The sequence below is a fragment of the Leptinotarsa decemlineata genome, unplaced genomic scaffold (genome assembly GCF_025532065.1).
Source record: "Leptinotarsa decemlineata unplaced genomic scaffold, Ldec_3_MD MMD2_tig00026328_RagTag_RagTag, whole genome shotgun sequence".
Classification (NCBI taxonomy): domain Eukaryota; kingdom Metazoa; phylum Arthropoda; class Insecta; order Coleoptera; family Chrysomelidae; genus Leptinotarsa; species Leptinotarsa decemlineata.
Genome location: NW_027412688.1, coordinates 7,567,554 through 7,595,386, shown reverse-complemented (window position 1 = coordinate 7,595,386; position 27,833 = coordinate 7,567,554). Strand labels below are relative to the sequence as shown.

The window sequence follows — 27,833 nt, the reverse complement described above, 5'->3', positions numbered from 1 at the left end:
AAGAAGAGTTTTGGAGGTCCACCCTAACTGGATAATCAATGTTGTCTTGGTTTGTTCTAAACAAAATCATATGTTTCTTCGATTAATTTAGTACAAGTTGATTTTTATTGAATCATTCCTTAGTTTTGTTGAATAGATCTGTACTATTCAACATCATCTCTGGGAAGGTTTCACCACCTGATAACAGACTTGTGTCATCTGCGAAGATAGTTTTGAACTGACGTTGGTTTAGGTTTAGATTACATAAGTCGTTCAAATAAATGACGAACAAAAGAGGGCCGGCAATGCTCCCCTGCGGAATTCCCACGTCTGTGGGAAGGGTTTCGGATTTATAGACTCTTCCATTTCGTTTTATTTCTACAGATTGAAGGCGATCTGATAGGTAGGATTCAACCCACTTCAGCGCTGAACCTCTTATTTCATATCTTTCTAATTTCATTAACATTAGTTGATGATTCAAGCAGTCATATGCTTTGGATAAATCCAAAAACATCCCGAGAGCTATCAATTTTTCTTCCAACATGTTCGTTATATTTTGTGTGAATTGATATATGGCCGTTTGTGTTGATCTACCCTGTAAGTATCCATGTTGAAGCCTACTACATAAGTTACATTGATTCATAAACTCTATAATTCTCACTGACATTGCTAGTTCGAATAATTTTGAAAAACTGGGAGAGATGCATATTGGTCGGTAATTTTCTAGGCTCTCTGGATCACCTTCTTTAAAGATTGGCTTCACAATGGAGGTTTTTAATCCTGTTGGGAATATGCCATACTTCAGTGAATTATTGATGATATATGCTATGATTTCGTTAATGGCAATTAGACTTTTTTTCATAATACTAGCAGGAATTTCATCTTCTCCACTGGAATGTTTATCTTTTAGTTTTCTAGATAGTTCTATTATTTCTTCTGGGGTTATGGGTCTCATGAACATCGACTGCATATTTACAGGGATATCACAGTGAAATGGAATATTTGAGGAATTTGCTAGTAATTGAGGTACCATGTCTACCAAATATTTATTGTAATCAATAACTATTGCGTTTGGGTCACCATTTATGCAACACTCTTCATTTCGAACTCTTCCCGTTATTTCAGAGCAAATGCTCCACATGCATTTTGATTTATTATCAAAATGGGTAAGTCTCTTTGAGTATGTGTCCTTCTTCGCATTAATTAATAAATTGTTGTATTCGTTTCTCACCTTATTGTACAATAAAATGAAAAAAATTGGCGGATTTCGGTTCTTTTCAAATAGTTCTGGAACAAATCGGAATGTTCTTGATTTTGAATTATCATTTAAAAAAATTCTGAAATGGACAACTTTTTCTTGATTCAACCGACTCTGGATCTTTGAAAACAGATTTCCACCGAGACTATTTTCGTTTTCAAACGAAAAACAAACAAGAAACAAAACACTTCTTGTTTTAGTTTCGACAACAAATTCGAAACTTGAATTGCACCAAACAGATAAAAACTAGTCTGAGTCGCGTGTTTTGTAGTGGAATGTTTTCTGTCCTTTCCACTACACGACTACATGACCAGTTTTCATTATGCCTTCTCCAGACGATTTCTATATAACGGGCTGCGTTTTTTTATAATCGAATCTTTTGAGCGAAAAGAGCAAAAACTGAAGAAATCAAAAGATTGAACGAGATCATTGTTGAGAAGATGAAGAGATCATGGAACGGATAAAATTATGGAAATTTTATAAGTGATGACAGGGAAGAATTGAGAACAAAGATCAAAATGTATACCTACCAGATATTAACACTTTAAATAAAGTAATAATGTCACATGAAGTCACAAACCACTACAAAATAGTGAACTGAATAGTTGTTGCTGACGTTTTCCACTTAACAAACTATGTTTACAAAAACCGAAATATTTAGTTCATCCCGTCTGCCAATGGAACATTCCATTGTTGACAACAACATTCAAATAAGTAACGATATAAGAATGATAAAATACACCAAATCAGCATGGATTCATGTCCAAAAGATCAAAGGTGCCCCGGGGGGTCTAACCTGGGGCCACTCTTGTTCTCAATTTTCACTAATGACATTTCGGTAAGGATTACATGCCCCCATTTACTTTTCGCAGACGATAAAAGTTATTCAGTAATTAAGTCCATATACGACTGCTATCATTTACAGAACTCGCCTAATGAAGTTCAAATCTGGTGAAGTGAGAACAGACTTCAACTCAATGTAGGTAAATGCAAAGTATCGTCTTTCAACAGAAAACTTCATCCAATAATTTTCGAATATTCTATAAATAATACGATTCTCAAAAAACAGTGTCAAATTTAAAGATTTAGGGGTCGTGTTTGATCATAGGCTTACATCTGATACTCATATAACTCATATTGTATCGTCGCCGTTAAAGCTATTGGGATATTTCTCTAGAAAGTGGGGAAACTTTTCTAATGTTAATACGCTAAAATTATTGTATGTTACTTTCATAAGAAGTAAGGTAGATTATGCATCTTTAATTTGGTTTCCATTATATCAAAGTTCCGTTCAGCAGTTAGAATCTGTTCAGCGTAAATGCTTGAAATTCATGTTTTTTAAGTGCAATGGATTCTATCCAGCTTGGGGCACAGACCAGAATATTGTATTTTCTCTATTTGTAGGTGAAAACCTGTTGGGAATAAACATATTAGGATTATTATTATAAAATGATTCTAATTTTGACAATTCAAGTATTGTTTCAGAAAAGAAGCAATACACTCTGCATTTCGGATGCTAATATAGTTGTATATATCAAAACAATCAATTCACATGTCACATGTATGTATCAGCATCATTTTCGAGCTAACGAGGGCCTACAATATGAAATGAAAAATATGTTCTCGTATATAATCAATTTTATTCCACATCGACTATTAAAAATATAATCAATCTGCCAAATAAAACACATGAAATATATATAACTTATATGGATTTCATATGGGTAATCCTATTGGATACACAAGTATTATGAATTATGGAAAAAAATCCATACCCCATAAATACTGAATCAGTTTAAGTAATAAGTTGAGTCAAATCACATCCTTGTGATGAAACATGCAATCCAACAGGAACCCCATAATACGAAAATAGAATAGATTTTGACAATCAAAAAACTAAAATTGGTGGTGACTGACGTGTAACCCAAGAAAAATGGGTAAGATTTCACAAGGCAGCTATCAAAAAGGAATGATGTAGTTTTTTTTTTTATAAAATGAAATAAAATGGCAATGAAATCATTGTATGCAACGCCATTCTGTTGTTTGTGGGGTAGGAAACTTTAAATTCTGAACGAAAGTATAGTTCATGAGAGCCCAAAATTTCCAATGGTAAAACAATTGAAAACCTTTCCGTCCACAAATCTGGTACGCGGATGCCACGTGCTATCGCAGTTTATGTGACAGTTTAGACAAAAATGTAAAGTGAGGGTCTCCTTTATTCACGTCGGTATTCAGGCCGGAGTGGTTCAGATAACCACGTAAAGGGGGCCATATATGTGAATTTAAAAATTCGTAGGTTCGAAAAGTTGAATTGTTTTCATCGTTAAAAAGAAGTTCGACAAAAAAAGGATGGCACCTATGCTTCGAGCAAGACCGCTTCCCACCCCCCTCCCCCCCAACAAAGTTCCTGTCATCTTTGATAGGAGGAGCCTGGACAAATGCGCCCGAACGGGAAGCAACGTCCAACAAAATTAGAGAGAGAGAGGTAGATCACGTTGAAAATGATTTTTTCTTGAATTTTTTTTGTTTCTCACTACAATATCAACAATAATTCCGTAGATGACGTCATTGTGTAACTTTTTTGAGAAGGATTTCCATTGAACCGTGTGAAAAACACACAGGGTTCTACTTAAAATTATCGTTGAACAGGATTATGTGTTTAATTGCTTCAATGAACTATACCTCCGTTCCGAATTTTCAATTTCTTACTACACAAACAACCGTTACCACCCGGTATGTAAAAATAGAAAGTAACTTCTAGTAATCACAGTATTCAATTTCACTTCAAGTGAAATGCGCAAAAAATTCTAACTCATTCATCTTGAACGTGGTTATGATGAAGTACTTCAAAATTACTCTACTCAAAAGAAAATGTTACTGTCTGAATAAAATTTTCTCAGGAGCTCATCAATATTGCGGATTTGAAAAGAAACAAGAGTAGAAACATTACTAGATCAATAACAGTTATGATCCAAGAATGAACATGTATATATTCTGATATTCTAGAAACATCTAATGATGAGAAAATGAATATTTCGAAATATAATCTTGACATATTCATCTCTCACAACTACCTACACCGTAGGTTCTGCTAAATGCCTGCCTGCTCTATCTCGCGAACAAAGTACCAAGCAGGAAAGAAACATCCCATATATCAGTTCTCTGACAAAAATATTTCATTTTCTCATATGGTATGTATCTCTCCACGATATAGTATTCAAACTTATTTTGACATCTAATAGTCAGAAATTGTAAACATTCATTGTTGAGACAATGTTTCAATAGTAATAATGAAGAAAAATTATTACTTTTGGCAAAAATCCGCAAATCTTGTCAAAATAAAAAAATATTGACCATAACAAATTTTAATTCTATCATTTATTTTTCTGTTTCCTCATTTGAAATGTTCTAGTCACTGCAAAACTACATTTTACTGCCACACACATATTAGTGAAGTTTCAAGAAATAGTAACAAAAAGAAATCAAAAGCAGTCTGAAGATTGTCGTGATACATATATATAGTGAGAAAATATATATTTTTAAATGAACATTCAAATAATTCACCTCTTCCAAAGTTCCTATGCAATAGGATCTGAAAAATGCTTTTTTTCTCTAAGGAAACTTGCATAAATGTCTGCCAAATAAAATCCAAGGTCCATCGTGGTATTAGCCGGTGTAATCGTTTTCCGGAAGACATTTTCCAGATCCTACTGCATAGGAAAGCAGGTAGGGGTGGATGTTTCGAATTTTCATTTCGAAGTATTCATTAGATTCGACTAGAATACAATTCACCTTTATTTAAATATTCTGAAGATAATTTCAACAGAAAAAACTGATGAGCATTTATCTATCAATATTTCTAGGAGGATTTCATCTTGAATCAGTAATTTTGATTATTTGTATTGATTTGAATAAATGTATCTGATAACGAAAAAAGAGAACTATAAAACACACTCTTAGATTTGAAAGACAGAAAATAATTAGAGCTAGGTAACAAATTTAGTTCATAGTTATTATATAGAAATATTAGTGGTAAATTTGGGAACAGATTATTACTAAATATAGATATTTAGGTAATTTTGTAAAGATAAACAGTGACTTTCAGAATAAGGTGTCTCAAATATCAGTCAAGACGTATATACAATATACAACTAATAAACATTTTTACGAAAATGGGCAGAAAACCAATTTTGACCTTGAACGAGATTTGTGATGAAGTACTTCAAGATGATTGGACTAAAAATAAAACGGGATTGACAAGAATATTTTTCTCAAAGGCACATCAATATATCATACACTTGAACAGCCAAACACTTTTAAGCAATATATCACCAGATTAATAGCAGTTACAAGCCAACTTTAATTAAGTAGAATACATATTTATAACTGGCGTTCTTCTAAAAACACCTAGTGTCAAATTTTACTATAGAATATTGAATATATAACGTCGTCAAATCAACCTGATATTATTTGAAAAAGACAGGTCAAGGTTGACGAAACTTCAAAAATAAAATTTGAAATAACAACAAAAACACAATATTAAAATACACTCTAAATGAGGCTATATTGGTCACTGAATTGCCATAAAAGTAAATCGTTGAGGTAATATTTTTCCAAGTATAATTATATCAAAACTGGAAATTCAACGAATCATATCAAGACATTATTGAATGTTTTGAGTATTATATGAACATCAAGAAATTCTTATTTGAGTCACTTGATCAAAAACAATTATATCCATGAAGTACTTAAGTTAGATCTTCAAATAATGAAAAAAGCCAATCCTGTTACTGAAAGTGTAAAGAAAAATGTTCAATCGTAGAGAAACTTTTTTTAGCAACCTTTCGAAATGTCCAGTTTCGACATGAGTTGTTTTTCAAAAATTATTTTTAGAGCAAATATTTTCCACAAAATATAACAGTTTTTGTATGTTAAAGAAGTTAACATAATATACATTTGTTTTAAGTATCATAGTCTTTTCTGCTTGACTATTCCCATGGATATTCTCAAAAAAGCAAAACTAGCAACATAACAATATTTGTTCATGATTCTCACCCCAAACCAATCTTTGTGAATAATTTTTACTTACAACTACAAGTACTCTACCCGTTTAAAATATATACCTACATAATAATATACCTAGCGTTTGGAAAATTAATGTACACATTTCTCAGTCAAAGATTTTTCTGACTTTGAATTTGTATTCGAAAAACACTTTATTGTGAGATTTTCAATAAAGTGTCTTCAGACACCCCTGAAGAAGCTATTGTATAGCGAAACACGTGTTGCATTTTTGTAAAACTGCTAAGTGAAAATCTCACCAATAAAGTGTTTCTTGAATCTACCAAGCTACCTATTTTTTTAACTATTTTCATCATTTCTTCTAGAAATATGTATTTTGCTAATTGTACTACATTTCTCATATCTGACTATAGTTCATTTGGCATCTGCAAGCTATAATGACCAAAAGAAACACTTCAATTCACTTTTTTCATTATGGAATTTTTATTTTCATTTCCACCTATTTAGATTGAGAAATCACAGGTCTCTTCGAAATTCGATTCCAAGATTCGAATATAATTGGAATTATAAAATTTACATTACTGTTCCTATGGTTTCACCAAACGAACTAGTTATTATCAAGACTCATTTTTTTTGTCGTTGATTAACATATTTTTGATAAATGAGTAGTGGAGAATGGTGATAGTTGGCATAAAAGGCTTGCCAGGAAGTCGCTGCTCCTATTTTCTGAATTTTGACTACTGTTATTTTGCTACAAGTGAGTACATATAAAGCTGCAACATCCATTGTAACTACGTCACAAAGGAAGGATACTGGATCTGATAGAACAATAGATGTTAATGTGTGGCCTTCCTTATCGCAGGCTAAACAGTAGTCTCACATTGGAAAAACCGAGGTGAGTGCGTATCAGAATTCAACAATGACCGAATGCGTTTGATTTTTCGATATTTACAAGAACAGGAGGTCTCAGACTGAATTCAATTGGTGCACATACATATTTTTCAACGGAGACAAGCACCCACAAGTTGACATTCAAGCCCAAAACTGTTGTCACTGAATCCGACAAACAAAACATGTCATGGTTTACATTCCTGTGACCTCAAATACATCTGCAGGGCAAATTGTTAGGTTATCAAAAGACACAGAAAAACCGATTATCAAAGATGGTAAATTCTAGATGTTCAAATCAGACGATAAAGCCCAGGCAGAGAGTGTACTTGAAGATCGAAAAAATTATAAGTTCAATGAATCGGTTTTTTTAAATGCAGAAATATAAATTACTCGACAGATCTGAATTACACAAAATAACGGAGCAGACAAAGAATGGGCACCATGTCTTATGTTAGCATTTTTATTATTATATATTTTTCAAGATGCTTGTGCGTTCATCTTTCTGTCTGTTTAAAATCTGTTTTCCCGTTAATCAGCTGTCGCCCCCATACGAACGACAACTCTCAGAAGTTGAGAAACTTGTGCGAGCTAAGGACTAACGAGGTCTTACCTTTTAACGTGTGATTCCTAACACGGATTCCTAACACGATTCCTATTTCAGAATTGTAAAAATTGATAGTTCAAAATTTGACAAGAACGTTGTGTAAACAATTGGTATAGGCTATAAAGTTGTAGAACCTCCTATAGACGGCAACACAAAAAACCTTTCTAACATAGAAAAGTGACTCGAACAGTGTCTTTCATTACATTTCTCATATTCAATTCTATTTCAAAATACTACTGAATATAACTTACTAACCTGCAACATAAATTTCATTATAAAATAGCAAATGGACGTCTTGAAATATCATATTTGCAAACTCTTATATTACACAAACTCTATAGTTGAAAATAAATTCATCGGGATTTTTCACAATTATCATTATCAATAACAATAGAAATCATTATGGAATATCTAAAACAGGTGACAACAAACATCGGTAAAATTTTGAATAGGCTGCACCTGTCGATTTTGAAAAAACTATGTACTCAAGTATTTTGAAGTGTAGGTTGAGAATCCGGAATAAAAATCGGTGCTCTCTCTCATTTCCAGAGTTACAGCCCCGCAACCTTTCGAGAATTTTAACTCTTCAGCCTTCTTTTGGCACAACACAAACTATAGAAAAACACAAATATCTATTCACCACATCACCTTAACATCTTATTTCACCTTCTCTGACACTTTTAGGTACAATAATCAACATTGTTACTACGAAGAACTTCATTAGTTGAAGGAACTGCTTTTTTTTCAAAATATCACTAGTACATAACCTAACAATGTAGGGATGTCATCAGAAAACGAATCCAATTTAAAATCAAGTTTTTTATAGAAAAAAAATTGATTATCAAAGTAAATAGTATCGAAAGAGGTGAAATAAGGTATGAAGTGATGTGGTGGATGAATACTCGTGATTCTAAAGTTTGTGCAAAAAGAAGGCTGAAAAAATTTGTAACTTTGGAAGGCTGCCACTCTGGAAATGAGGGAGACCACCGACTTTTTCTTTCATTTTTTCACACAAGTTTGTTTTCAAAATCAGAAAGGTGCACAGCGTATCCGAAATTTTACCTAAACCTCACCAATTCATTCCCGAAAATTGCAGGAATATATAAGCCTTGAAAAGCTAAGTATAAGGTGGGCTGAGAGGTTCGTAGGCTAACACGCAGATGGCGTTAATAGTATTGAACCCATATGATTTTTTAGTTAACCCTAACCTTCAAAAGACGCCTGTACAAATTTCACAGCTGTCGGACTATTAGTTTGTAGGATGGAACATTTTTAGTGAAGCATCTTATGTTACTTTGCAGAAATTGTATAAAAAGGAATTCCTTGTGTTAATAAAGCATCGCTTTTTGGTAAAAATAAAATACTTTTGAAGCCAAGGTTTGGCTTGAAGAACATTATTCGGACTTTGCAACAGGAAAATCAACGGTTGAGAAGTGATTTGCATCGTATTCTCCAGATCTGGCTTCCAGAGACTTACTCCTGTTTTCAGACCTCAAAAGAATGCTTGCTGGAAAGAAATTTAGCACCGATGAAGAAGTTATCGTCGAAACTGAGGCCAATTTTGAGGCTAAAGACAAATTGTACTGTGAAAACTGAATCGAAAAAATGTATGATCGCTATAATCACTGGATCGCCCTCAAAGGAAACTATATTGAATAATAAAAAAAATATCATCAAAAAAAAATTTCTGTCAGCCTGCGAACAAATTTTTTAGGTTCAGATTTCATGGTGAATTTTCTAAAAAAAAATAACGGATAAGGTGGTACATTATAGACAACAATATATGTAAGCAATCTTTTGATTGAAATAAAATAGCCAAATGACCATGAGGGTTAAAAAAATTGAACAATACCTGATGTTCTTAAAATTTGATGAATTTCTACAGGATCAAAAAACGCACACACAGGTTTATGAAAATACACTGAACAAACTGGAGAATCATTTTTTGGAAATCAGTTCCAAGCAAATTTTTAGCCAATATATCCCTACAGTTCTTACCAAGCAACATCTCCCAGATTTGTCACCAAAAAACTATTGATGAACAGAAACGTTTAACTAAGCATCAATCATGAATTAAGTACAACTTCTCTACTTAATCAAGAAAGGGTTGCTCATGCCCAATACGCTGGAAACTTTGTCTTCCGTTTGACTGAAGTAAACTAGGCAGAAAACGCCTCGGACATGATTTGGTACTTCAGGGAATATAACTTTAAACCTGGTTGGTTTGGATAAATCCCCGTGAGCATCTGTAGATTTACCACTGGCTTCGATGGGGGTGGTACACTTGTTTACGTACTCGTAGGTTATGTAATCGTCGAGAGCGTCGAAGTTATCCTGAAAAGTCATGAACAGATTCATTCATTATCAAAGTTTTATATGTTATGTGGTATTCAAAACAATAAAATTGAAGTCGAACTTGTGCTCCAATTGAAAATAGTGTGTACTCAATGCCGTCTAACTGATTTTTTTTCTGGTTCATTTCGGAACATTCATATTCATGTTTTAATCAGGTGTTTCAAATGTGTTTTGTTTGTTCTATATATGGCATATAATAGTCGGAACAAGGTATTTGAAAACAAATTTAGCTTGGACCCTTATTTTACAGAGGTAGTACAAAATGTATCAAATTAGTCAACAAAAGAACAGATATAAATTCTTGAAAATCAAATATCAATGTAATAAAAACGATGAGTTTTCATTTTAACAGATTCTGATAAACTAAATTTTAGGTTTCAAGTTAACAGAATTTATTCCTGAAATGCCAATAGACTGGAGAGAGGAGGTTGAACCTCAACATTCTTTCTAGAGTGCCGAAGAGTCCCATGCATTTTCGGTTATGCCACAACAGAATATGCATGACATAAAACGGTGTAAAACCATTCATTCGCAATGTTGAAAGTTCATAAGATATATACAGTGCATTTCTTTATTGTCCCCCCCTTTTGTTTTTTGAACGAGACAACTCAAAAAATTGAAATTTGGGATATTGAAATTAACGCATGAATACTTTATTTTGCAGTAAAATTGACAGATGAAAATTTCCAGATGGCGACTGGACGCCAACTGGGAAAAAAATTTAATGGAAACGAGGGTTTTGTAACACATTTCTTTGAAGCTCCTGACAAATGCTTCACAATCCTAGAATATAATGTCAATATCTTCAACTACTACAAAATGGCGGTCAATGGCTGGCCATTCTGTAGGACCTCGACGGCCAATCCAACGACCGGGAAAAGTAGTATCCAAATAGTTTCTTACTTGTCTGGAGTAATGTGGTGGTGCTCCATCTTGTTGGAATACAATATCCATCAAAAGTCTCCACACATTAGAAGGAGACACCTCACAAATCATTCGTGGCGGAATAAGTAGAGTATTCAGGATTTACTACCATCTCAACAATTATTTGCACTTGCGGTTCTTCCGGAAATATTTTCTACAGGTAGGACAATTCGGAAAACGTTCATTGAAAATCCTTTCGGTCTGGTGAAAGTTACGCGTCGCACCGTAAATAAAAACCGCTCCAATTTTTTCTTCCGATGGACGAGAATTGACCATTTTAGAGATTGTTGACGTGGTACCTTTCTACTAGTAAAACCGAAAACTAAATGAGAATATTCTAATTGAACATTATCGTACTAACATTTTTGTCGTTTTTATAAACAAAAAATAACATATCAAACCTTATCAGGTTGGAAATGCCATATGGCAGATAAAGATAAATATTTCTAGAATTATCGATATTATTGTGTTTGTCTTCAGGAAATTATTAAATGTTCCGCCATTTTGTAGTAGGTGAAGATATTGACTTCATATTCTAGAATTGTGAAGTATTCGTCAGGAGCTTCAAAATGATATGTCACAAGACCCCCTTTTCCATTTAATTCTTTTTCCAGATGGCGCCACGAGTTACTAGAAAGCTTGGAGGAAGACGATACATCCAATATAAATGACATACAAATTGCCCTTATGCCACCTACCAACTGTTGCAATGATTTAACAGATGAAGACTCGGGGATGAGGAATTTATGACTGTAAGTAACTTACCTGGTACCCAACTAAGAGCGGAAGCTGAATTGGTTCAAAATGTGGAAAATGAAGAAGATGCAGACTTATGGGATGAAGAAGACAACATCCCGCTTAGCCTTTTACAAACATCTTCTAGTAAAAAATATGTATGGGAAAAAAAGGATCTGCAACCATCTGCAATAGAGTGACAACCAATGCAAAAGGCAAATGCAAATTTTTCTCAAACGGAACTATTTTTTCATATGTTTGATGAAGATATCATAAATATGTAACCTATAGCAATATGTATGCTGCAAAGAAAAATAAACCCGGAAATATAACACACTCTGAAATGAAAGAATTTTTTGGAGTATTGTTGCTAAGTGGATATGTGCCTCTTCCAAGGAGGCGTATGTTTTGGGAAAAAAGTGGCGATACAAGAAACGAAGTAGTAGCAAATGCATTAGCTAGAGATAGGTTTGAGCTTATCATGTCAAATCTTCATCGCTGCGATAATGACAATTTGGATATAAATGACAGGTATGCCAAAGTTAGGCCATTTTTTGATAGACTGAATCAAAATTTCCAAAGATTCGCGCCTTAATCTGAGACTCACAGTGTGGATGAATCCATGGTTCCCTATTTTGGGAAACATGGATGTAAGCAATTCATCAAAAATAAACCAATTCGCTATAATTACAAGGTTTGGATGGGTGCCACAAGTAGCGGCTACTGTGTGTGGATTGAGCCTTATCAAGGAGCCAAAACAAAGCTAAAAGAACGATACAAATCGTTTGGTTTAGGTCCATCCGTTATTCTAGAATATGCTGACATACTCAAGATGCTTGGAAGTTTTCCCTACCATATATTTTTTGATAATTTTTTTACAACGGTCCCACTTTTGGATCAACTGCAAAAGGACAATGTAAGAGCTACAGGAACCATCCGGGAAAACAGGATGTCAAAGTGTCCAATATTATCAAAAAACGAAATTAAGAAAAAGAAGAGAGGAGAATATGATTTTAGATCTACTCAGAACAAAGTAGTTATTGTCAAATGGCATGATAACAATGCAGTAAATGTTGCTTCCAATACTTTATCGGTGGAGCCATTACACCAAGTATCACGGTTTTTTCAAAAAGAAAAGAATCACTGTAGATCAGTGACACCTGTTATATATTTATAATAAGTTCATGGGAGGAGTAGATCGTTGCGACCAGAATGTAAGCCTCTACAGAACGTCAGTAAGAGGTAAAAAATGGTATTTTTGTTTAATTGCGTATGGTCTAGACATTTGCGAACAGAACACATGGCAACTCCATAGACTACAAGAAGGTTCACTTGACAATCTATCGACTAGACGACAAATTACTTTGACGCTCTTGGAAACCAATCGATGTGCGAAAAAAAGGGGAAGACCTTTCGCGTTGGAGAATGTTGAATCAAGATTAGATAACCAAGATCACTTTCTTATATCCCAACCCAAACAGACTCGATGTCGTGTATGTCACAAAAAAATTCAGAAAAGATGTGAAAAATGTGACGTGGCTTTGCATATGGAGTGTTTTGTGAGCTATCATAGGTCTGAAAATTAGTTTGCTAATCAGTTACTTTAGAATTAGTATTTAGGTTTCTTATATAACACTACTACCTATATGCCGATTATCCTTTTTTAAGGACACCCTAAAAGACAGATTGTAAACACTAGAAAATAAACGAAATGTGTTTTTCTTCACTTAAGGAAGGTAAATTGTTAACATTAAAGCAATAATGTTGAAAAAAACAAAAAAAAATTGTTCAGGCATATCTGGATTAAAGAAATGCTCTGTATGTATGTTTATAGTTTTTATATGTATATATGTATACTTATTTACACGTTTATATGTACATGTATTATCTTATTATATTCTCTAAATATGTATGCATAGTTCAAATTTCAACAAATATTTTTTACTGTATCCACATTGGATAATTACTTATATCAAGTGTAAATTGACATGTCCGACGATATCTTGTAGTTGTTCTATTGAACCAATACATTTTTGGTTGTTGCTTGTATGTTATTTATTTGTAATTTTAGTGTTTTGTTTAATAAAATTGTTATTTTCGGTTAATCTTATCAACTTTTTTCAGGGATTTCAAATCAATTTATATTATATTAGACAATGGAAGTCCGAACTGATGAAATACACCACAAAACATTGTCAACCACCTTCAAACAAACAATAAATTTCTTTCTTTCTCTTAGAATAAAAAACTTACTGACCTTGAACAACCCAATCCAATCATCTGTGGTCTCGGGAACGTCTTTGGTAACCGTGTAGTAAACATAGTTATCAATATCTGCATCCCATCTTCCGATTTCATCGAACTCGATAACGCATTCAGAGTAATCTGAAAATACCTGATCAACAGACAGAGGTAATGAGGCTTCCTTCATAATCTTTTGGACCTGCTGTGGAATCTGAACAACATAATAGTCGAGGGTTACTTTAAGAGTAGCATTTAGAAGTGATAAGCGAAATTGATGCTCAGTATTGATATGGACAGATGAAATTTTAGTGAGATGATAATGCAAGATTAAATTGACAATGGTTTGTATATTTCCACAGAATTCACAGATTCACTTTTCAATAATGAAAGTATATTTCCACTGTGATAACCAGTTAGTATATTATATTGTACAATGGAGTCAGATTCAATACAATTCAATACATTCTTAGTCAGTGGGCTATGCTTGAAGATTGACAGTAAACAAATCTAAAGAAATGAACTTTAAACGTTCAAGCCAGTCTCGAATATACCTACACAGTAGATTGAATGGACTGAAGCCTATCAGAAAACAACTTCTTCCCTGGCAAATACCACGAAGGGCGTTGGATGATATCCGACAGGCGTCAGTGCAGGAATCTTCAAAGAAAATTTCCTGCATATGCAATTGGCAATACAACTGAAAGAGTCGAACTTCAATTTTTGGAACAGGCACACTTGCAGACCGGTTTCGGGCTCATTAGCCACTCATCAGTGCAAGATAGTGACCATCATCGACCTAAAGTCAATGATATTCCACAATTGAAAATCGGAATTCTTTCAGAGTATTTCATTCCTCTTCCTAAGTTGGACCGAACAACACAATGTCACTCCATCTAGTGAACGAGGTACTAACCAACTGCATATCCGTAATTTGCCCGATTCCTCTGAATAAGGAAGAAAAACTTTCTTATTAGTCAGTGGACTATGCTTGAAGACTGGCAGTAAACAAATCTAAAGTCAGTCTAAAGTCAGTGCAGGAATCTTCAGATTCCTGCACTGACGCCTGTCGGATATAATCCAACGCCCTTCGTAGTATTAGCCAGGGGAGTAGTTGTTTTCTGATAGGCGTCAGTCCATTCAACCTACTGTGTAGGTATATTCGAAACTGGCTTGAACGTTTAAAGTTCACGTATTCTAAAAACACTTTATTGTGTGATTTTCACTAGTTTAACAGACTGGGGTTTGAACCACCGATCAATTCGAGGGAGTGAACAAAGCAACCACGTCGAACCGACCGACTACCGACCGACCATGGATTATTACAATAATTTTGGAAGTGATAACTTCTTATGGGAGGGTAAACCGCTTCGTTACCTAAAGCGTTACAGCGCCAGTGTGTCTGGCTTCCCTTTCTCTCACGTATCGGTCAGCAGAAAGAGGCCCCTCCTTTCTCGTTAGACAGACGCTCAGTAATTACTGTGTCACAGACATATACTGTTAACAGTATTATGTCTGTGACAGTACATATGTTGTATTAGGGTTCCGGTTTTTATTTAAAACTTTTGCATTTTTCGGAAAACATCTTGTTGACTTTCTACCACTCCATCTTGATACAAATAAATATGGAAATCTTCCAAAGAAAGGAAGGAAACAATCAATTTCAAAAGAAGTAACTCTATACATAGATGTGTAGATCATGCAAAGAAGTAACTTTCAGACACAAACTGGAGTAGTAAATAACCAAAAACTTTCTGTCCCAAAATCTAACCACACCTAAAAATATAACCTTTGAATTTAAACCAGATTTCTTTGGGTGGAATTTAATCAAATAAGCGAATGAATGTCATCTTGATGTCATCAATGGCATAAGTAGATCAAACCCATTATTCCGTGATTCCATCATAATTTATGAATGAATTGTGTGTTTTTTCTTATATCATCCAGATAGATACTGAAGAGTCATAAAGCAAGTGTCATACGGCGAAACATCGATGACTACCAGTGAGGATGACACTGTTTCATGTAAGTGAAATTTTTACCTTTCATTTAGTATATTGTGTAGGAATCCTGTGAATGATATCTGATTCATTTCCATAACGAATGTTTGGAATATAAACTGAGTGGAGAAAATTGTTTTTCGTATAATTCAGTGTTCATAAAAAAAGATTTATTTTGAAAAAAAAATTTATGTAATTCAATGTTTATATGAAAGTAGCTGTTTCAGGAGAGGTACTTCTTCCAGTTTATGTCTAAAAGTTACTTCTTTGCATGATCTACCCATCTACAGCTGCCGGACTGAGTCATGGCCGGTGAGAAGCCCCTACCTCAAGATGTGCAGTAGATATGTAAAAATCTGTTATAAGTCCGTTAGATTATTCGAGCCGTAAACGTTAAATTTCAAATGAAAGTTTCTATTCCTTTTTTCCCAATACTTTATTTTTCATACACCGACCTAAACTTTACACAGATACGATTTCTCCCACCGGCCATGACTCAGTCCGGTGGCTGTATGTGTAGAGCTACTTCTTTTGAAATTGATTGTTTCCTTCCTTTCTTTGAAAGATTGCCACATTTTTGTAACAAGATGGAGTAGTAAGAAGCCAAAAACTTTCTTTCCAAAAAGTTAATCACTCCTAAAAATATAACCCTTTCAATTTAAATATTGTCGACATTTCAAAGCTCCAAAGCAAATTAGTAGTGGATAAGGAAACAAAAGCTATTTTTGAGAATTTGGGGATGACAGTGTCCGTTTTGCAATGATTTTTAGATCAAAACTTGTCCCCCTTACAAACACAAACTTGACTTGTTTTAAATTTTGGCAAAAAGTTCTTTCTCTGGAAGTTATACCTTGTGGTACATTTGCAATAGCCCACTCTATAACTGATTCGAAACAACTAAAAAGTGATTCTCAGCACAAAACTAATATTTTTTTGTACCGTATTAAAAACACACACTTTGATGTGAGAAATCCATTTGAAAGTTTACGAAACAGTGACAGGTGTTTCGCAATACAATAACATCTTCGGGCGTCACAACACTGTTTAAAAAATTCTATGACGTGCTTTTATAGTCATTTGAATCGTTATGACTGTTACTCCATGATAAATTTCTACATGATAAATTCATTACCTAAATTATTTACCTTTCTAGAAAAACTCATAAAACTGTAGAATAATGAATACAATATTTACCTGTGTCATCATTTTACCTATTTTCAAGATCTATCCTAACTACCAATTTCCTCTTTACAAACTGAATTCAAATTTATTTGATTATTGAGCAATAATATTTAATTTTTTAAACTACTGATTTCTAAACATTTCAAAAAGTTGGGATTTGAACATTTTTCTTCCAAATACAATACTTATTGGAGCCGCTGGAGACACCCTACATTTTGTTTTATAAAAGAGAAGACATTGGCAGATCAAGATCTTCAGATGATGTGGTGCTGCAGGTTTTTCCGGGTTTTCCTGCAGCTGAAAAAGCAAATGCACCACTGGAATCAATGAAATCGCCCCGGGGCGCCAAATAATTTTTGTTGTTTCATAATTTCATGATTTATATTACTTTCTTCATTGCTAACAAAATATCGAATAAATACTTCATAATCGTGATTGAACTCGTGTCCCTCTGTTGAAAAATGGTTCGCTTTTTCAAGTAACTACTTCTATGCTCTTTTATACGTCGGGAAAATGTTCTCCCCGTTTGGCCAAAATGAAATTTTGCATAAGAACCACAAGTCAACTTGTATACTCTCGATCTATTAGACACTGGACACTGAAGCTTATTGTTTGTAATGAATTTACTCACATAATAATAAATTGAGTGAATTGAGTAATAATAATAATTTGAGTCAATTCATTGAAAACAATAAAAGATAAAACTCCGGTGTCTGATAGATCGGAAGTATACAAGTTGACTTGCGGTCCAAAACTTTGTATCGGACAAACCGGATTTTTTTTTACAAAAGAATGAAATAGCATAGAAGTACTTTTTTTGAATGGGAAGATCAATTCAACAAATGAGAACCATCTTTTGACAGAGGGTCGCGAGTTGAATTACAATTATGATGTATTGCATTTGGAAGCCTTCTGAAGCCTTCGAAATGTTTAGGAACCAATAGATTTGAAATTTGAGATTATTGCTCAATGATCAAATAGATTTGTTTTGTTCTCCTTGATTGAACTCAGTTTGCAATGAGAAAATTGGTAATTAGGATACATCTTGAAAGTAAGTGAAATGATGGCTCAGATAAAAATTGTATTCATTATTCTCCAATATTATGAGTTGTTCCTAGAAAGGTAAATAGTTTAGGTAATGAATTTGTTGGGATTAGTTATGGGTGAATGATTAATAAGAGGGACACAGCATTTAGACTATAACATTTAGACACAGCTTTGGACACAAGCTTCCCAATGAAATTAAACAAAGTAACACTCTCCAACTCTTCAAACGTTCCTTATCTCAATATACATTATTAAATCAACTATATTCAACTGTTTTGACTAGTCTGATAGAATGTTATATATTATGTGTGTAATGTTTTTAATGACGAATAAATTCTATTCTACACGTTCACAATATTATTCCAAATGAGTTGTTCATCATTCTTCTCTCCATTAATCTCTTCATCATTTACTACTGCTATGTTTTACACACTATATTCTAATATACAGGTATTATAAATTTCAGTGTTTTTGTATTTTGTTTAATAACTGATATATTTGTATAATATTTATGTATATTAGGATATCTATTTCAAATAAATCTATTTCTATTTATCAATAATGAAATTTATTAATAACACAAACAAAACACTAAACAGAAAATTACAGTGAAACCTCGTGGCGTGGTGACTTCATACCGGTTTTAGTTCTCGGCGGAAACCGCAGAATAAAAATGTTGTAACAAAGTTTTACTAATTTCCCCAGTGGTACGTCAGATAGAAACAGCTTTTTTATTTTGTGTTTACATTATTGCTCCGTTATTTATTTGAATCCGGCTGAATGAATATCTTCCTAGGCGTTCCTTATGCCATTAGACGAATAGCTACAACGGCTGGTTAGAAAGCAGTTCTAATGACATACTACGCCTTGTTCCACTCAGCAATGAGTTATGGGTTGCTGTGCTGGGGTAATGCAAGCTACACCCATCTTCAAAGAGTATTTGTCTTGCAAAAAGCTGCTGTACGTAGCATTGTAAAAGCTGAATATAATGAACACTGGAAGCCTTTGTTTCAGAATACAGGAATCATGACTCTATTCTCACAAATTACCTTTGACAATGTTCTGCATTTCAAAAAAAATTATCACACACTCACAACACACTCGGATATTCACTCCTACAAAACACGCAATGGAAATAATGTTGTGCTCCTCTTAAGAAGATTGGATAAAAGCAAATCAATTGGCATCACTTGCTTCAATTTCCTTCCTGAAAAAATTAAACACCTGCCACTAAGACTTTTCAGAAATACAGTGAAAAAACTTCTCACTATAACGAGCCTGTATACTCTGAGTGAGTTCAATGTTACTCTTGAGGATTCGCTTGGAGATACCTAGTGCATCTTTTTCACTTTTTATTCCTGTTTCTTTATACGTTAAGAATTTTTAAAATGCATTTCATACTCTACATTTAATTTTATTGTTACATTTACAGCTTCTTTATGTAACTATGCAATGTAATAGGTGACTTGTATAAAATATTTGTATTTTTTATGGGCGCAATAAAGTTCTATTCTATTCGTTTCTATTCTATTCTAGGTCAAAGTGCCACTCTATCGCGATATAAATCTCAGGTCGCCAATGCAATTTGCCACTCTATAGCGATAGGAAACTGTACTATGTCAGGTAACCAATGAGATTTGAAAATCATATGTTATTAGTTAATATACCGTACCACCGATGGAGGGCACAACTCGCCCATCACCGGACACCGCGTAGACCTTTATTTCAAAAATATCGAGAGCATCTACCAAGGGAGTTTAGTCTCAGTTCCAGATCCGTTCAAGTTCCAGTAAATGAAGGCAAACCGGTAGACAAAAAAGTAAGTGGATAAAAGAAAGAAAAGGGTGAGATAAAAAGTAGTGGTTCTCAGTTTGTATGATATTTCAACAAATAATTGACAGTTTTATATCAGAGGCCATGTGAAGAACACCCTTGATATAACATACCGAGTGGACAATTACATTCTATGTGTTGATCATTTTATTCCGAAGAAGACCGTTTGCTGAACACCCTTCATTTTAAAATTATTAATGAGTTGACGTATACCGAATACCGTTGTAATTAATTTCATAAACTGATTTTATGAACCTTGTGATGAACACCCCACATTCTGATTAATTATTATACCGGGTGTACCATTATATTGTTGTTAGAGTTTGTCGAGGGCCGTGTGTCAAACACCCCTCAAGTTGATACCACCGTATATTGCAAGTTATCTGTTTTGAACTGTGAATCCTCATATAAGAGCTTTGAATGAGCTTAGCACTTGTGCTTGCGTACCATTTGCCGTAGTCTTTTAACCGTCTGTCGATGCTTAGCATGATGAATGCGTAACCTTTTTCCGCTGTTGCTTCCGCTTATAAGAGTAGTAATAGATTGGTTTTTTTGAATATTAATTATAACTGTATAACCAATATTGATCTGTTAAAATAAATTTGATATCATTTGATTTGCTAACTAAAAGCAGCAGGTACCCAGGATTCGAACCCAGGATGGCAATTAATAAAGCCTGCCGTACTGGCCACAATTAATTTAGTGGATACCATAGTGAGCCCTGGTGTATTACTTTCTTCACTGCAGCAGATGGATATTTTGGACGACTACTCGATAATAGAATTATGCAAAGTTTCAAATTTCCTGAAAATTTATAATTCTAAAGAAACGCTAATTAAAAATCAATAAAAAAAAAAAAATCTACACCAAGTTGAAGGAAAAACCTTACAAATTCATCATGTAGAAATTTGTCAGGTAGTAATAGTCATAGTCACAGTAACTGCACTATTAGTCTGGGAACGATTCTAACCAAGCTAGGGGAATTAGACATTAATAAAGGTCCTGGACTGGATGGAATACCAAATATTTTATTGAGAAACTGCCGATTTACACTTGCAAAACCATCATTAGCGCTTTTCTCTTCTTCTCTGAAATTAGGTATATAACATCAACTTGATGTCATTTATACTGACTTTTCCAAAGCATTTGACACAGTGAACCATTCAATTTTATGTGAGAAATTGAAAGCAATTGGATTTTGTGGAAAACTATTGGAATGGCTGATGAGCTATATTAGTAACAGATCTCAATATGTAAAAGTCAAGGAATTCATATCTCACGAAATTAATGTTTTATCAGGTGTTCCACAAGGAAGCCCTCTAGGACCGTTTCTTTTCAACATTTTTATTAATGATATCAGAGGTAACTTTAAATATACTGACATCTTACTTTTTGCAGATGATTTAAAAATGTTCAAGACAATTCAAACACCAAATGATTGCTTAGTATTACAGACAGATTTAAACAGATTTAGTGAATGGTGTTCACAAAATGATATGAATCTCAACGTGAATAAATGTAAATGTATGACGTACTATCGAGTACTTACACCTGTAAAATATGATTATTACATATCAGGAGAATTTGTAACTGATTTAGGAGTAGTAATGGATAAAAAACTGGACTTTCACCTATATTATAATTATATTATAAACAAAGCAACAAAAATTCTAGGCTTCATTTGTCGTACTTCCAAGGACTTCTCTAATATTGAATGTATAAAAATGCTGTATTTCACCCTGGTGAGATCAGTCTTAGATTATTGCAGTTCCATTTGGTCACCCACCTATGAAAGTCCTGCACTTAACATTGAACGAGTAAAACACAAATTTCTTAAATTTTTGGCGTTTAAGTTAAAAATGCTCTTGAAAGACCATTCATTGGATGATATTCGTAGGGAAACTGACTTAAAACTCTTATTCCAATTATTAAATTCTCTTATCAACTGCCCTGCATTGCTAGCACAAATTGGCTTACATGTTCCTTCTAGAAGTACAAGGAATATAGAAACATTTGCAATAGATTTTCATCGTTGTAACTAAGGTAAACATTCTCCCCTGTCTAGAGTTGCTATTGGTGGTAATAAAGTCGATGTGGACTTCTTTTCATTGAACGAAACAAAATTTAAGTTTGCATTACGCTTGCTCAGAAATAAATTATAAATGGTAATAAACATAAACATCCTCAATTATTGAATTTTCCATATCTTAATCATTCATTTATTTAATTAATATTTTAATTCAGTAAATTTATTTTCCCACTGTTATTTTTTTATTAATAAATTAGTTTTACTTTTAGCAAGTAAGTTAGATGTAATTATTTGTTGTATTCATATAATTTATTGTGAAATCTCTTAAACTCAATTGGGTGTTACCCGTTAATGAATAAATAAATAAATAAATAAATAAATGATGATTCAAATTACTATAAAAGCAGGACACAGAATTTGTTCAAACAGTATTGTGATGGCCGAAGATGCTAATGTATAGCAAAACTAGTGTTGCCGTTTTGTAAACTTTCAAGTGGAAATCTCACAATAAAGTGTGTTTTTTGAAAACTATAATGGATTTTTATCAAGTATCGGTCAGTTTTTACATATTTTTTCCAATTTCATAACTGAAAATTAACTGGAAGGAAAAAAGCGCGACCATGACATTCAGGTGTTAGTAATGAGAAAGCAACACAATGACTATGATGTTATTTTAAACCACAATCACACAAAAAGCTTCGAAAAACAAATTCTTACTTTTATCATGAATTCTGCCGTCACAGGTCTGTGGTCACTTAGCGTATAAGACGGATGGGATTTGTATGATAACTGTTCAACTTTTAGAGTAACATTCTCATAGTTATGACGATTCACACAGTACAATATCCTGTCACACCAAGCAGGTCTTCTCCTAAAAAGTACAGAAATATCTCAAATCCACAACTATGTACTGAAGTTATTCAAAAACAATTGATTTTAAAAAAATCATACTTATGATCATAACATGGAGCCCCAACTTCAAATTTGAAAGTGGGTGGAAAGTCAGGATCTTGTTCTGTGAGCTCACTGAATGCCTCCCCCTTTTTCATAACTGCTCTCAATTGATCGTGCTCGAACAGTTTTTTCAGTTCCTTCTTTATTATCAGCCTCTCAATCTCCTCTGGCGTTTTATCAAACTCTTCCTGGAGACGGAAGTTCAGATCACCCATCCAAAATACGTAGCTGAAATAAGAAACGTACCCATACAAAATAAACTCAAAACAGGTTCAAACTGATTATATGTCACCAATTTATGAGAATCACTGCACTACATTAAAAGGGTTCAGAATTAATTATTAAGATTTTGTGCATACAAAATGTACATCTATATAGAGAACCAAGTACTCTCAACCTCAGTTCACTGAGTAAGAGAAGAGAAAATTCTGATATAATATTTATATATTAAATAATGGTCTTGTTATATGCACTGAACTCCTAGATAAAGTACATATGTGATTACTAGAGCTCTGAGGAAAACTCTCTTTCACATTCATTTCTATACCACAAACTATAGCATACATTCTCTTATTAATCGCATGCTCAAAAGGATAAATGATAGAAAATTGGAGCTTACTATTATTATGTTACCTACATTAAAAAGTTGTCTGTGGTCAGAACTGTAACACTTACTTGTCTATACTAATTTATTGTTGTTGTATTAAACTATCCCTAGTTCATATGTTGATCAATTGTATTTGTATCATTACTTCAGTCTATATATATAATGTAATGGGGATAACCCATATGAATAAATAGATAAATATAGAAAACCTGATACTAATAAGCTTAGTTCTCTATAGTTCTCTGAATTTATTCAAAATTTTGTGTGTGCCATAGAATATTCTTCTCATAGAAAAATGTACAATGTATTTTTTTTTAGTGTATACAGACTTGCTCAATGATCATTCCTTTGTAGTGACACCACTTTTTCAGAAAATAAAGGTAATCATTATTATTATTTTCAACACAGACATTAGATCATTAAAATACAATGAAACATTCTTTGCATTTCAGTTGTGTTGGCAAAAAAATGGGAAATTCACTTGAGAGAAACGATTGCAGCAATCCCACAAAACTACAAAGTCAAATCGCATTACCAAATATAAGTTCCTGAATATGAGTTTCTGACATATTCAACATCAAAGTAACAACCTCTATAAAAACTAACTTGAACTGAACACAAATTAAAATTATAACAAATTTACATCCGAAAACAACCCAAACCGTATGTATTTCCACAAACTACACCTAACGATTTGATCTTCACAAACTTCATTTTCAAAAGTATAACGACATGTTTCGATATAACAGAAGCTTTTTCGTAGTAAATAACATACATGTTTCAGTTTCAGCTGCTTAGTATGTTCAATTTGTTGGTGAGAGGCATGAAAGTTAGAAGTGTTTTACATGTTCAGCAATGTCCAGCTATAGAAAAAAATGGGTATTACAATTTGCTGTAAATTTTGTGTATGAATTGGAATTCAAAGCTCGAAAACACTTGAAATGTTAACATTGACTTTAAGCGATTGTACTCTGAGTCAGAAAAATATCTACAAGTGATACAAGCTTTTCAAAATTGTTATGGGGAATCGTCGATCCAGATTTACTTGAAAGAGTCAAAACTGGTGACAAATTAGGGTATATGGTTACAATATCAAAACGAAAGTCTCATTATTCCAATGACAGAGCCCCAAAGAGCCAAGATCAAAATAAAGTATACCAAGTTTGATCATATGTCAAGGTTTTGCTTGCCATTTTCTTCAATCACCTTGGCGTAGTGTATCAGGAGGTTTTTCCACATGGTCGTACAGTCAATAAGGAATATTACCTTGAAGTTATGGGCCGCTTGCAAGAAGCAATACAAAGAAAACGTCTGGTATTGTGGAATGACAATTAATAAGATTGAGAAGATGAAAACCGAATCGCTGAGAGAGCTCAGGGACACACCAAACAGTGCACATCAGAACTGGTTCGAGGATTGGAAAAAACGCGCTATTTTGAAGGGGCCAAAATAGAAAGTGATATATATATTTTTTTAGAAAAATTAAAATTCACAATATTTTTTCAACAGATCTCGTACATATTGCTGGTCACTATTCATTGGAGGATGAAATTGGTAAAATGGCTTTTTAAAATGTTCAAAATGATGTAAAGCACAATTCAAAAACCAGTTACTCATTTTCGTTTACAACTTTGTATATATGGGGTTTTGCCATATCTTACTCATGATAGAAGATTTTGGAAGTTTCTGCCACATGAAATTCCTGTTCCTGAATAATACTGTTATAATCCTCTACACGATCTTTCAGTTGGTTGTCGTGGGCACTCAAATGGGCATTTACAAAGCATATAGAACATCCGTAAATGCTGAGTCTGATTGTTACAGCACCTTTGTTACCCTAAGAAAAAAATATAGTGAGAGGTTAAAACATAATGAGCTCAGTATGATAGATGTTTCCTTTATATGGTGCAAAGGACAATATAATTAAATCAAAGTAATTGATATTGACTTTTTGTTTGATATCTACAATCTACATACATATGTTTTTAGAGATGGTTGAAAGCCAATTTGAAAACAAGTAACTACAGTAAATGTTGGAAAAAAAACGGCAACGTATTATTATGATTTTGATAAGACTTTTTTACAATAAAAATATATCTGATTCGTTCTCTTATATTGAAGCCAAATTTCTTTCACCGAACCATTAATGATGTTGGGTGTAATTAAAAGTTCAATTGATAAATGGTGATGTCCTTAAATATATAGAGTTTTTTCATATTTTCAATTGTGGCAAATTTTCATTTCATACTTTCTGTATAAAATCATCAACTATCCCCTTCTATAATACTTTGAAAATATTTTTACCTAACAAATTCAATACTAATAAATGTGATATCACGAACTTCTAGCCTCCTGCTGTCTTTAAATTAGATTTATATATTCATTTCCACTTGAATCAGTTAATAAATGTACTGTAAATATATAAACTGCACAATTCCCCACAGAAGGTAAACTGATGGTTCATTATAATTAATGAAAATTTAACTCGACTTGAACTGGAATGTCGTGAATTGAATGAAAAATGTAATCAATGATTATTTATAAAAGCACCTTGGAAAACATGTTGATTTGTTATTATTTGCATTTTTTGCATGGCTCTTTTCAACTCTCCTGTTGTCATTATTATTTATTTTTATATTTCCACAAATTCTTTGTTTCCTTTTCATTTAAGTTTGGTGGTATTTCATGAAGAAGGGGCCACAAAATGGGCACCTATTTGAAAAATTAAAGTTGCTACTGCCTATATTACACTAAGTATGTTCCCTCTTAAATATCAATTCTCATACTGAGAGAGGCAGTATGAGAATTGATATTTGTACCAAATTGATTCTCATGAAATATTCTGAAGCAATCAATTTGAATATTTATATTTTTAGGATCCCCTTTTATGTTTTAAAGAGTGGCATTGTGAGGCATATGAGTGGCATATGAAGGGCATTGTAAATGTACACAAAGTGTAATTGAAACTACTTAGTAGCAATTTTTATTGTACAATCATGATAAGTTTTATCAGAATAAATATTACAAATGAGAAAGCATTCAAAAGTATATGAGCAAAAACAGTGATAAGGAAAAGGATTACTTTCATGGTTTACCACATGTAAGTATAAATGTAAAATTTCTGATAATAGATTTGAATGTGGTAACTGAAATATAATATAGCAGCCATTGTTGATAAGAAAACTAAACGTATAATGCAATTTATAAAGGTGATAACAGGTGCTGATTTTAGATTACATATACAGGCACTTATGAGGTAGTTACTTCATGAAAATTCACGATACATTTCTGAAAACAAACTTCCATAAAATAATTTATTCTGTAGAGAGTACACTTCATCTAAAAGTAATATTTAGCATAATTTTTCTCACCCACATTCCCGCTAACCCCGTTCTAGTGTACTCTGACTCCATGTCTCTGATATTCAAAAGATGTTTTCGTAAACTGAAAACAAGAAGTAGTAATCCTTGCAATCGAACAGACTTCAGTTTGATATAGTCCCTTTGAAGAAGTTCCTTAGAAGCCAAGGTCCAAGGATCGTCGAAAAGCGAATCCATCACCATATTATGAGGTTGGGCTTTCACCTCTTGAAATCCCAAAATGAAAAAATCAGGACCCTTTTCATTTTTCTGGTCAGACAGAGCAAACAATTCTTTCAGTTCCTGATCGGGGTTACTTGTACCAACATTGTATGTAGATATATATAGTCTAAGGAAACTATAAGAATTAATATCAATAGGAAAACGTTATAGACCTCACCTTAAATTATCCATTTCGTACAATTTTAAAATATGACTGTCAAGGCCAATAAAAACGTATTCACGCAGTTCAAAATCAATAAACTATTTCTCTTAAATAGAAAACCTACCAATTTTATTAGAAACACTTAGAAATTTGACCACAGAATAGTTATTCTGGGATTTGACGGTTGTAACATTGACATTGACAATGACATTGAAAAAATCATAACCTTGCATTTGAGTTTTTCAAAAACTCGAGACCCGAGAAATGAGATTGACGAAACTTTGTTGATATTTTTATAGATGGAGTATAATTTTTAATGTATATACCATAATGTAAATTGCACCTAATATTAATTTATTTTCAAATGCAAACGATATTGAAAATCGACGTGCCAACTCAACATTGTCAAATAATGCTCCTTGAAGGAT

The 27,833-nt window shown here is 33.2% G+C and overlaps 1 protein-coding gene across 4 annotated transcripts; it reads right to left on the bottom strand.

The window, feature by feature from the left end:
* Positions 1-189: 189 nt before the first annotated feature.
* LOC111510074 (inositol polyphosphate 5-phosphatase K) lies at positions 190-27,595 on the bottom strand. Of its 4 annotated transcripts, none has more exons than XR_012467227.1 (8): positions 27,421-27,595; positions 27,033-27,369; positions 25,323-25,498; positions 23,052-23,282; positions 22,818-22,971; positions 14,026-14,223; positions 9,753-10,088; positions 190-2,649 (listed from the first exon to the last, which is right to left on the bottom strand). XR_012467227.1 is itself a non-coding variant. In XM_074182240.1 (7 exons), the coding sequence occupies exons 1-7, from the start codon at positions 27,432-27,434 to the stop codon at positions 9,843-9,845; spliced, it is 1,356 nt and encodes a 451-aa protein (XP_074038341.1). In that variant the 5' UTR covers positions 27,435-27,595; the 3' UTR covers positions 2,858-9,842. The 4 variants fall into 4 exon arrangements, 2 of the variants coding, with proteins under 2 accessions (XP_074038341.1, XP_074038343.1); XR_012467226.1 differs by lacking the exon at positions 190-2,649 and adding an exon at positions 2,858-9,261; XM_074182240.1 differs by lacking the exon at positions 190-2,649 and having other exon boundaries at positions 2,858-10,088.
* Positions 27,596-27,833: the final 238 nt, after the last annotated feature.